The sequence below is a fragment of the Lissotriton vulgaris genome, chromosome 4_1 (assembly GCF_964263255.1).
Source record: "Lissotriton vulgaris chromosome 4_1, aLisVul1.2, whole genome shotgun sequence".
NCBI classification, from domain to species: Eukaryota; Metazoa; Chordata; class Amphibia; order Caudata; family Salamandridae; genus Lissotriton; species Lissotriton vulgaris.
The window spans coordinates 13,215,118-13,226,310 of NC_141691.1; the positions used below are offsets into that span (position 1 = coordinate 13,215,118).

Here is an 11,193-nt window from a genome sequence, read left to right on the forward strand (position 1 = left end):
AGAAGGCGGACTGGAGTCTCTACAAGAGAAGCCTGGAGGAGACACTGGCCCCTGGCCCCATACGCTGCATTGAAGAAATTGATCAGGCGGTCCACCACTTCACAGCTGCAGTCCATACTGCTATCGAACGCAGCATCCCCCAGCAAGAGCCCAAACGCTGCTCCATCTACGACCTCCCGAATGGCATCAAGAATTCAATAGCTGTCAAAAACAAAGCCCGGAGAGAGTGGCAAAAGTATCGCACCCCTGACCTGCTGAAAAGATACAACGAACTGACAAAACAGCTGAAGACGCAAATAAGCCAGCACAGAGGCGAGAAACAGGAAGCTGCAACAGCCACCCTGAAGGACTCAGACAACTCTCTATGTAGAATGACCCGAATATTGACTGGAAAGAAAGAACAAAACCCACCCATACAAGGAAAGACACACCTGCATGCAGCAACAGGGACAAGGCTGAGATCCTCGCCGAGACACTGGAGGCATCCTTCAGGCCCAACCAGGCAGGCAAAATGGCAGCAGAAGTCGAACAAGAGGTCACAAAAGCACCACCTGGAGCACCCGCCAGAAACCGAAGCTACAACCATTGAGAAATGCTCAACAGGTGAAGTCCTAGCCCTGATAAAGAAACTAAAAAATGGCAAGGCTCCAGGAAAGGATGGAATAACAAACCAAGTCATGAAGATGCTCCCAGATGCTGCAGTGGATCAACTTACAGAGATATTCAATGCGTGTATGCAGCAGCAGTACTTCCCCAAAGCCTGGAAAGAGGCAAGAGTCATTGTTTTCCCTAAAGCTGGAAAACCACTAAGAGACCCTGCAAACTACCGACCCATAAGTCTGCTATCGGGCCTATCAAAGCTCTTTGAAAATGTTATTCTCGCTCGCCTCACGGACTTTGCCTCAAGTGAAAACCTCCTCTCCAAAGAACAGTTTGGGTTCCGGAAAGACCATTCAACAAATCCCCAACTCCTCAGAGTTGTGGACATCATCAGCCATGGATTCAACATCCACAAGTCAACAGGAGTAGTCTTCCTGGATGTAGCCAAAGCCTTCGACCGAGTATGGCACAAGGGACTGATTTACAAACTCATCAAACTCAAGTTCCCAAGCAACCTGGTTAAACTGCTCTCTAACTACTTGTTAGGACGGACCTTCCACGTGACGGTACGGGAGGAATGCTCATCAACATGCCCTATCCTCGCTGGAGTGCCTCAGGGATCAATTCTCCGACCTTTACTCTTTACCATATTTACCAACGATATCCCCACAGACTTAAAGAAGACTGATCTGGCTCTTTACACTGATGATGTTGGAGTCATCTCCCAATCCTTCAGCTAAATAGAAGTGGCTAAGAACCTTGAGGCATCACTCAACAGTCTCTCTGAATGGTACAGTGACTGGCAGATCACCCTCAACACAAGCAAAACCACAGCAACAATATTCACCAGGAAGCTCAACAGGAAACATCCACAGATCCTCCTCAATGGGGATGAGATCAAATGGGAAAATAGCAGCTCCTACCTGGGGGTGACTCTGGACTCTAAACTCAGCTGGAGAAACCACATAGAGAAGACCAGCCACAAAGCAGCAGCCAAACTGGCTGCGTTATACCCACTCCTGAAGACCAAGTCGATGCCAATGCAGAGCAAGGTGCGAGCAAACACCATATTAATTCGACCAACTATGACATACGCTTCACCTGTTTGGAGTGGCTGCCGCCCGCAGCTTCGGGAAGACCTACAGAGACTACAGAACAAGGCCTTACGGATTGCAGCAGGTGCACCTATGTTCACACGAACAGCAGACCTCCACAGAGACTTAGGCATTGAGATGTTGGACGACCATTTCCCCAAACTCAACAGGAAATTCTACAAAGGATTAGATCAAAAGGAAAACCCACTGATCAGGAAACTCGCAGACATCTCTACAAACCCATTTGACCGCTACCCGCGTCCCATTGCAGCGCTAACCTTGCGAAACTGAAACAGCAACGCAGCATCCAAAAACTCATCACTGCTTGAAGGCAAACGCTGGCAGGTACGCAAAACTCACAGCTGCAAGCTGGCATAATCGCCTCGGCAAGCAACCAAAATCCTTTTGCTGTCTGATGGCATAATCGCCACGGCAGGCACCCAAAACTCAACACTATCAGAAGGCACTAGATAGATTAGATAGACAAAGATGAGACTCTCCGAGGAAACATGCTGACAATTCTGCAATCTCAACTGACCGTTACTCGTGGCCCATCACTGAGCTGACCATGTGATACAACCTCAACTGTGACAAAGAGTCACACATCAATAAGACAACTGAAACAGCGACTAAAAAATTTGAAATGAATGTGGAGTAATGAGGCTACTGCCTCGGTATCCAAAAACTCATCACTGTCAGAAGGAATCTGACAGACGAAAACAAGACAGACAGCTGGGAGGTACATTTCTGTTCTGTGACAGCGCCAGCGTCGAGACTTGTATTGCAATGGCACAAACCGCTCCAGCCGCCGCGGCTCCTCCCCCAAGAAGAAGCAGAAGGAAGCAGCGGGGGGCTCCAAGGCCAAGAAGCCTTTCGGTCCCACCATGTCCGATCTGATCTTGAAGTGTGTGACCGCCGCGGCCGAGAGGAAGGGAGTCTCCCTGGTTGACCTGAAGAAGGCGCTGACTGCCGCCGGCTACGATGGGGACAAGAACAAGAGCCGAGTAAAGGTCTCCCTCAAGAGCCTGGTTAGCATGTTAAAAGCTAGGCTGAAAACGTCAACATTATCAGCGCCATCTTGCCCCCTTTTTGAGCCCATTCGTGCGTGTAAGCGGCAGCCATTTTGAGCACCATGGCCTCCCTGCCCCTCGCTGATAGCCAACGCGTCTCTCTCTCTCTCTCTCTTAACCTCGCAGGCATCCCCCACACGCTGACAACCCCCACTCTCACATGCCTTGGGTCATAAACCCCTCTTCATCGCAGCTCTGCCTCGGAATCCCATCCTGTTCCCAGCGCGACACCTCCCTTCATCCCTTTCATGGTCCCAGGTCCTTTGATACAAAACCCCTTTTTCCTGTGTGCCCGTTTGTCTTCCTCGTTCCCAGGCCACCACCTGGCCCTGCGGATACTGTTTATTGCCCCCCCGTACAGTAGGAAGCTTCCCCCATTAAAGGACCCTCGAATTGATCAAAGCCCCCACCCTATGAGATACGATCAACCCCACACATTCCGTGAATCGGCGGAATGTCCAGCTGCGCGATAATCATCACCTGTTGTGACCAGGGTGGGGACTTCAACTGTAAATGTGTGTGGGAACGGGCCTGAAGGGGAGATTCTGAGGATGTCCTTTCATACTTCAAAGCATTGCAAGAATGTGTTACATGCAATAAAGTTCGTAAACCTGTGTATAAGAGGCCAGGCCTCAGAGATGCGGTTAGAGCACCTCGAGAAGATACCCTGTTGTCTGATTTGATGTGTTCTGCTCCGTCGGAATAAAACTTCTGTTTCCTGCCTTCCAGTCTCCAGCGCCTGCCTCTTTGTTTGGTAAACTTGAGTGGGTATAGAGGCGGCTAACGCCGGGCAACTTCGGAAAAGGTCTCCTGCCTGTACCTTTTTCAACAAGCAAAGGCACCCTAGCCCAGCTGAAGGGCACCGCGGCCTCCCGATCCTTTAAGGTGAATAAGAAGCAGCTGGAGGGCAAGAAGGCGGCCCAGAAGACAGCCGCCAAGACCAAGAAGCCAGCTGCCAAGAAAGCTCAAAAAGGCTCCCGCGGGGGTCAAGAAGAGCCGAAGAAGGTTAAGAAGCCAGCAGCAGCCAGGAGACCCAAGAAGCTGAAGGCTGCCCCCGCCAAGAAGGCTGCCAAGAGCCCAGCGAAAGACAAGGCGGTGAGGCCCAAAGTAGCCAAGAAAAGCCCTGCCAAGGTAGTCAAACCCAAGGCAGCCAAGCCCAAAGCAGTGAAGCCCAAAAGGGCAGCACCCAACAAGAAGTAAGGGCTTGCACCGAGACACTGCAAACACAACAGCTCTTTTAAGGGCCACCACCCTGTCTAGAAGAGAGCGTGTTCATCCCCACCTTTGCAACTACCCAATGCCCCACTTCTCAAAAATAAACAGCAATATACATCCATAGCGCACCTTTCCACAAGCGTGTGATCTTGGCCATATAAACGGCTCTTTCGGTGCTGCGTGGATTGAAATTGTTATAACATAGAAAAGAAGGGGGTCTGGAAGTTATAAGACCTCCGTTTATAATACATGTGCAATAACGTGTGTGTCTCGGTGCTTTCACTGTACCCGGGCAGACTCGATATAGTGTCTGCATAAGGCAGACGATTATGAACTTTAAATGGAGCGCAGGTAACTGCATGCTCCAGGGTGAGCAGGGGCAGGTAAAAAGGGGGTCTGGGAGTTATAAGACCTTGGTTTATTATAAATGTGTGCTAACGTGTGTGTGTGTGTTGGTGCTTTCACTGTACCCGGGCAGACTCGATATAGTGTCTGCATAAAGCAGACAATTTTTTAACTTTCAATTGAGCGCAGGTAACGGGGGAGTGTTCCAGGGTGACCAAGGGCAGTGTGCTTATGACATCTCGGGCTCCTCTCCCGGTTGACCAGGGTCGAGTCGTTCAGTGACTACAAGTGGATGGACGGACGGACACGGAGACAAAGGCTGACCGAAGCGCGGGCTCTGGCTCCAACGTACATCATCCAACTGGAAGGGTTCTCTTTGATCCACAGCTCATTGGACAGCTAGGCTGCAGCCTCCAGTTCAGTAACCAATCGTTGCACACCGCGGGCTATTTCCGAACGTGGGGCGGTCTCTTGAGCCAACCAGAGCAGCCCTCTGTCTGTGAGGGCATAAATATTGCTCTTTCCCCGGTAGACGCCATTCTTCCTCGCTCGTCGCTGAGAGAGACCGCTCCTGCCATGGCCCGCACCAAGCAGACAGCCCGCAAGTCTACCGGCGGCAAAGCGCCCCGGAAGCAGCTGGCCACCAAGGCAGCCTGCAAGAGCACGCCTGCCACCGGCAGAGTCAAGAAGCCTCACCGCTACTGGCCCGGCACAGTGGCTCTCCACGATATCCGCCGCTACCAAAAGTCCAACGAGCTCTTCATCTGAAAGCTGCCCTTCCAGCGCTTGGTGAGGGAGATAGCCCAGGACTTCAAGACCGACCTGCGCTTCCAGAGCTCCGCCGTCATGGCCCTGCAGGAGGCCAGCAAGGCCTACCTGGTCGGGCTCTTCGAGGACACCAACCTGTGCGCCATCCACGCCAAGAGGGTAACTATCATGCCCAAAGACATTCAGCTGGCCCGTCGCATCCGAGACGAGAGGGCCTAAGGGGAAAGACCTAACCGAACAACCACCACAATGGCTCTTTTAAGGGCGACCACCCTGTCACCTACGAGCTACTCTTATCTGCCATGGCATGGTCTACAGGTTATGGAGGGTGGGCTGTGACTACCACGAGCACCGGGCAACTGATACCGCCTCTGGGGAAACCAGAGCACTCGGTGTCCACAGTGCACAAACACCTCTTCAACGTGCCCTTCATTTGAAGCGTTGTTTGGGTAGAAGGTTGTGATAGGGATCCGCGGGTCACAAGCCACCGCTATTGGTCATCTGTGCTCCCGGTACATCGGGTTCTGAGAGTACCATGAGTACTGGGCAACTTATACCGGCTCTGGGAGGACCAGAGCATTCCGTGTTCACAGTGCACAAACACCTCATCAATGTGCCCTTCATTTAATAGAGAGCTTTTTTGGGGGGTCGAGGGTTGTGCACGGATCCGCTAGTCACAAGCCAGCGCAATGAGGCATCTGTGCTCCCGGTACATCGGGTTCATGTGTCTGATTTCGGGAGCGTTTGCCCCGGGGCGGATTGTATCCGTTCCCCTCGGTCTGGAAATACAAACAGAACGTTAAACCCACACACATTAAAGCTGTTCTCTCATAACATGGAAAGCAAATTGCCCGGGAGTAGCTGTGTGAATTGCCAGCAGGTTCATTTAACGTCATCGTTAGATTACAGTGCTTAGGTGGCACTTGGTCCCAAAGAGGGCTCATTCATATAGACATGTTTATTTAAAGAGGCAGAACGGGTTGCCTGCTCCATAGTCCCTCGGTCTGCAGCAAGCCCCGGTATAGCGGCCCTTTCTGCGCTCAACAATACCCTCATAAAACACATTCTCCTGTCATGATAGAAGCACATTAGCTCTCAGGGGAGGAAGTAGTTGGCCCTTAAAAGAGCCGTTGTGTTAGTTGGGGTGCGCCTGGAAGCCTTACTTGGCGCTGGTGTACTTGGTGACAGTCTTGGTGCCCTCCGACACGGCGTGCTTGGCCAGCTCTCCGGGCAGCAGAAGGCGGACTGCGGTCTGGATCTCCCGGGAGGTGATGGTGCGCCGCAAGTTGTAGTGAGCCAGGTCGGAAGCCTCTGCAGTGATGTGCTCGAAGATGTCGTTCACGAAGGAGTTCACGATGCCCATGGCCTTGGAGGAAATGCCGGTATCCGGGTGTACCTGCTTCATCACTTTGTAAATGTAGATTGCATAGCTTTCCTTCCTGCTCCTCTTGAGCTTCTTCCCGTCCTTCTTGGGCGGCTTGGAGAGTGCTTTCTTGGAGCTCTTCTTGGGAGCTGGCGCAGACGTGGCTGGTTCAGGGATGGTCGATGCTCTTTCACTGCTTGCTGTGGAGCCGAGAGAAATTAAGACTGCACGCCCCGGCACTTGTATGTATAGGCTGGGCGTGCAAAGCAGCTTCTTCCCAGCTCTCCCTTCTCATTGGCAGGGCCCCCACTTCCTATTGTAATGCGGTTCTGGGACACGGATTGGCTAAACAGAAGCCCGCCTCCCTCCCATGAGAAATACTCTCAGCGCCTAGCTACCAACCAATCAGACGCACCTGAAGTCTTTATAGTACCAAGCCCAGCAGATAGAGCAGTACCATTCTCTCTGTTGTGTGACTGAGACCTTAGATCGATCGCCATGTCTGGACGTGGAAAGCAAGGAGGAAAGGCCCACACTAAGGCCAAGACACGCTCTTCCAGAGCCGGGCTCCAGTTCCCCATGGGTCGTGTGCACAGGCTGCTCCGGAAGGGAAGCTACACCGAGAGGGTGGGCGCTGGTGCACCCGTCTATCTGGCTACAGTGCTGGAGTACCTGACCACTGAGATCCTGGAGCTGGCTTGCAACGCGGCCCGGGACAACAAGAAGACCCGCATCATCCCCAGACACCTCCAGCTGGCCATCCTCAAAGACGAGGAGCTGAAAAAGCTGCTGGGCCGAGTCACCATCGCCCAGGGAGGAGTCCTGCCCAACATCCAGGCCGTGCTGCTGCCCAAGAAAACCGAGAGCCACAAGGCACAGGGCAAAGCAAGCAAGTAAAGGCCCGCAGACCACCGTGGAAACAGACCCTAAATACAAAGGCTCTTTTCAGGGCCATCCACAGACTCCATCAATATCCGTGCCGTGGTGTTACTCTGGCGGCTTCATAGATGTGGCAGCGCCCGCACCGCACCGTAGCTGCATAGGGGAAAATGCCCAACCGTCGGCCCTGCACATAAATGTTGCCCCCGTCCCCAAAGCCCAGCTTGAGTCCGACATCCTTAATGTTTTTCTAATAAAATAACATATATATATTTTGCATCTTTTTGGGGCAGACGCCACAACCGGGTGCGAGATGTGGACAGTTGCGGGGTTTGCCGGCCACACACATCGGGGTGGTGCCGGTGAGGCCGTTAACGTATGTTGGCTCCATTAAAACATGTCCGAGGCTCCTGTTCATATTGGGAATGGGCACCGAACGAGAGGGTTAGGCGGGCCGCGGTCACAGGTGGGGGCCAGGAAGGGAGGTGCCTTGGGCGTGAGATGTGGACAGTGTTACAGGCGGCCACACACACACACAGCGGGGTGGTGCCGGTGAGGCCGTTAACGTGTGTTGGTACCATTAAAACATGTCCGAGGCTTCTGTTCATATTGGGAGGGGGCACGGAACGAGAGGGTTAGGCGGGCTGCGGTCACAAGTTGGGGCCGGGAAGGGAAGCGTGTGCGTGGGTTTGACTGTAGTCTGTGCACCGGCGGCAGCTGCTGAGCCAACCCATAACAAAGGCGGGCTGGGAGCCCGCTCTTTTTCAATCAGCAACGGCCTCTCCAGCCCCCACTCCCTGCAGAGGGCGGGACGGGGCCGGGCTCTCCCGCCTCACAGGGCGGGCCGGTGCGGGGCTTGAGCCATCATTTCTGCTCACAGCACCGAGAGGAGAACATGTCTGGATGCGGCAAAGGAGGGAAGGGTATGGTAAATAAAATTACCGGGACTATTTTTCTATACATGAAATGACAATAAGGATAGCTCAATAATAAATGAGAGGCAGAGTCCGTGGTATCTGAGAAATACGGGCTTTAATTAAGTGGCTCGAGTCACTGGACATCGGGTTCCATCACCACTAAGGTTCAGGAAGGGATATTCAACGTTTTATTAACATCACACATTATATATAGTAAAACAGTGCAATTGCAATGAATACAGTAGGCGTAACAAGTGAAAAGAGAGAGATAAGAACACATGGGCGTAAAAGAAGGCGTGTAAGGAGGCGTACATGTAGGCGTGCACTTGAAGAGTCAGAGAAGTGTCACAAGTGGGTGGATGCAAAGAGAAAGTTTGCAGGGTCAGCAGAAACCTATACTCGACATGCGCGCGCAACTTTTAATCATGACGTGTAATTGACGTGTAACTGGGGAGAGCTGGGGGTTTGCCTTTAGCACTAGTAGATGGGTCTGGTGTCTGGGATGTCAGAACGACCTGCACCTATAGCATATCTGATATCTTGTGTTTGAAGGATGTATTGTCTGAAGCGAAAGGTCTCTCGGGCAGAGGCCATTCATTACTGAAATGCTGGTGCGTGCATATGGTTCTTCATGCAATGTACGGGGGCCATGGGCCTACCATGGTAACGGGTTAGGTAAATCACTTGCAAGGAGACAGGAAGGCAGGGCCCTTTGCTCTGCAGCCGGGAATATGTTTACCTATTTCACTAGACTGGAATGTGTTTTTGCGGAGGCTGAGCAGATAACTGTAGGCAAAATACCGTCTTGGCAGGCAGGCCAGGCCGAGCCGGGCACCGCTCGCCTGGGTAGGAAGTAAGGTAGAGGTCAGGGATGCATACCTAAACTGCAGCTTTCTGAGACAGAAGAGGCTCGGAGCCTCAATTAAGGGCCTGGCTCGACTGAGCCAGAAAAACGTGGAAAACGTGTGCTTTGCGATATTTAAAAGTGCACCATGTAAATGCATTGGAAACGTAGGCCTTAATGTGGAATCAGTACTTTATACATGGAGGGCTCACTAACTGATGTGCTAACATTAGACGGAAATGCAGAGGCATTATCATAGCAGGCACGGGAAGGGAATTACATGACATACATGGGGCACGGGTGCATGGATAGGGTGCGAGTGGGGGTCACACTGACTACCTAAAAATTTCTATTTCCTCAAGGGGCTCGGCAAAGGCGGCGCCAAGAGGCATCGCAAGGTGCTCCGGGACAACATCCAGGGCATCACCAAGCCGGCCATTCGCCACCTGGCGCGCCGTGGTGGAAAGAAGCGCATCTCCGGCCTCATCTACGAGGAGACCCTTGGGGTGCTCAAGGTTTTCCTGGAGAACGTGATCTGGGATGCCGTCACCTACACCGAGCATGCCAAGAGGAAGACCGTCACCGCCATGGATGTGGTCTATGCCCTGAAGCGCCAGGGCCGCACCCTCTACGCATTTGGCGGTTAAACACTCGACTTGCCCACAGAAAAACACAAAAGGCCAACCCAAAGGCTCTTTTTAGAGCCGACCACAATGTCATGGGAGGGCTGTGTCTATGCACTATTGTTCCCGCAGAGCCGGGTTCGGCTACTCGCTAGCCCAATACCAGGGGATTTGCACCGGTGCCACCCTATCATGTCAGGCACTGTCCCGTGGCCAGGGCACTGTTTTTTTTGGGGGTCTTGGACCTAAGGGGACCGGGGGGGGGGGCTTTAGCATGGCCCAGGAGCCCGCCATTCAGAAGCCCTGGACTGGGTACCTAAGGGGGGCTTTAGCGTGGCCCAGGAGCCCACCATTCAGGAGCCCTGGACTATAGTGGAGAACTAGGGGGGGCTTTTGCCCGGCCCATGAGCCCGCCATTCTTGAACCATTCCCTGGGGAACTAAGGGGGTGTTTAGCCTGGCCCAGGTGCCCGCCATCGTCGAGCCCTTGCCTGGGGACCTATGGTGGGTCTAGCCTGGACCAGGTGCACGCTATCATGGAGCCCTTGCCTGGGGACCTACGGTGGGTTTAGCCCGGCCCAGGGCCCCATGGGCCTGCCATTCCCCAACTCTTAAGCCCCCACATAGTGGGGTCTTACAGCACCTGGATGGGAGACAAAGTTGGAGATAGGGTGCGAGTGGGGGTCACACTGACTACCTAAAAATTTCTATTTCCTCATTCCCTCCTTGGCCCCTACTGCACCCTTTAGGATATATCTATCTTCATGAGACCATCTATCTGTTCGTATAACATCATTTGCTCATCTTTTTTCATTCGGGAACGGGAACGTGAACGTGGACGGGGAATACAAGCTGTGGCGCACAAGCAGCAAATCGCTGGCCCACATTGCAGACAGAGACAACAACTGAATAATATAAGCAGTATTATTCCTAGGAATGACAGTACTTTCCATCCCCAGGCTGATATCACACTCCAGAGCCAACCGGACCATGTCCAGGTGCCAGGATTCTGGTGTATCTGGTGAGCTATTTTATGAAGCCTTGTTATTGCTTTATACACTGATGGCGCGTTATTAGGAATAAACACACAACAACTGGATCCGATCACTCTACAAGCCCCGCCCCTATCGGCCAGGATGACGTCAAGAACAAGGCGGTTTTGAAGAACAACAAGTCTCATAGCAGACTGCTCTTCGGTCAAGTTACCTAAGGCAGAAGTAGTCTCATTCACTACTGCTTCCAAAGTTCTGGTTAATCTACGTATTAATTTACTATTTTGAATGGAGCCTATGAAGAAAAAGAATCCTTTGTTGAAATTGGTATATTACTCCAATGTTGTTTCAGTCTGATCGACAATCCGGGACTCGATCTCCCTTCTATGTCTTATATGTACAAAGTGTGAATTTCGATGATAATCGGATGGGGCTAGAAAAACAGGTGGTAATAGGAACGCGATGTAACACGTTCCATCCCAAT

At 52.4% G+C, this 11,193-nt stretch overlaps 3 protein-coding genes across 3 annotated transcripts; 2 read left to right on the plus strand and 1 right to left on the minus strand.

Annotated features, from left to right (window-relative positions):
- Positions 1-6,251: 6,251 nt before the first annotated feature.
- Positions 6,252-6,955, minus strand: LOC147718217 (histone H2B 1.2-like). The gene is made up of 2 exons (XM_086967170.1): positions 6,913-6,955; positions 6,252-6,655 (listed from the first exon to the last, which is right to left on the minus strand). Exons 1-2 carry the CDS (start codon positions 6,953-6,955, stop codon positions 6,252-6,254), a joined length of 447 nt encoding a protein of 148 aa, XP_086823296.1.
- LOC147718218 (histone H2A type 2-C-like) lies at positions 6,954-7,352 on the plus strand. Its single transcript, XM_086967171.1, has one exon. The coding sequence runs from the start codon at positions 6,954-6,956 to the stop codon at positions 7,350-7,352; it is 399 nt and encodes a 132-aa protein (XP_086823297.1).
- Positions 7,353-8,229: 877 nt separating this feature from the next.
- Positions 8,230-9,742, plus strand: LOC147718219 (histone H4-like). The gene is made up of 2 exons (XM_086966643.1): positions 8,230-8,262; positions 9,458-9,742. The coding sequence occupies exons 1-2, from the start codon at positions 8,230-8,232 to the stop codon at positions 9,740-9,742; spliced, it is 318 nt and encodes a 105-aa protein (XP_086822769.1).
- The last annotated feature ends 1,451 nt before the right edge of the window (positions 9,743-11,193 follow it).

Bases quoted from the DNA above. Each gene is read 5' to 3' on its own strand.
- LOC147718218 (XM_086967171.1), top strand. From the start codon at position 6,954: ATGTCTGGACGTGGAAAGCAAGGAGGAAAGGCCCACACTAAGGCCAAG.
- LOC147718217 (XM_086967170.1), bottom strand. From the start codon at position 6,955: ATGGCGATCGATCTAAGGTCTCAGTCACACAACAGAGAGAATG. The intron at 6,656-6,912 runs GTACTGCTCTAT...TCGGCTCCACAG, and splicing joins GTCACACAACAGAGAGAATG to CAAGCAGTGAAAGAGCATCG.
- LOC147718219 (XM_086966643.1), top strand. From the start codon at position 8,230: ATGTCTGGATGCGGCAAAGGAGGGAAGGGTATG. The intron at 8,263-9,457 runs GTAAATAAAATT...TATTTCCTCAAG, and splicing joins GCAAAGGAGGGAAGGGTATG to GGGCTCGGCAAAGGCGGCGC.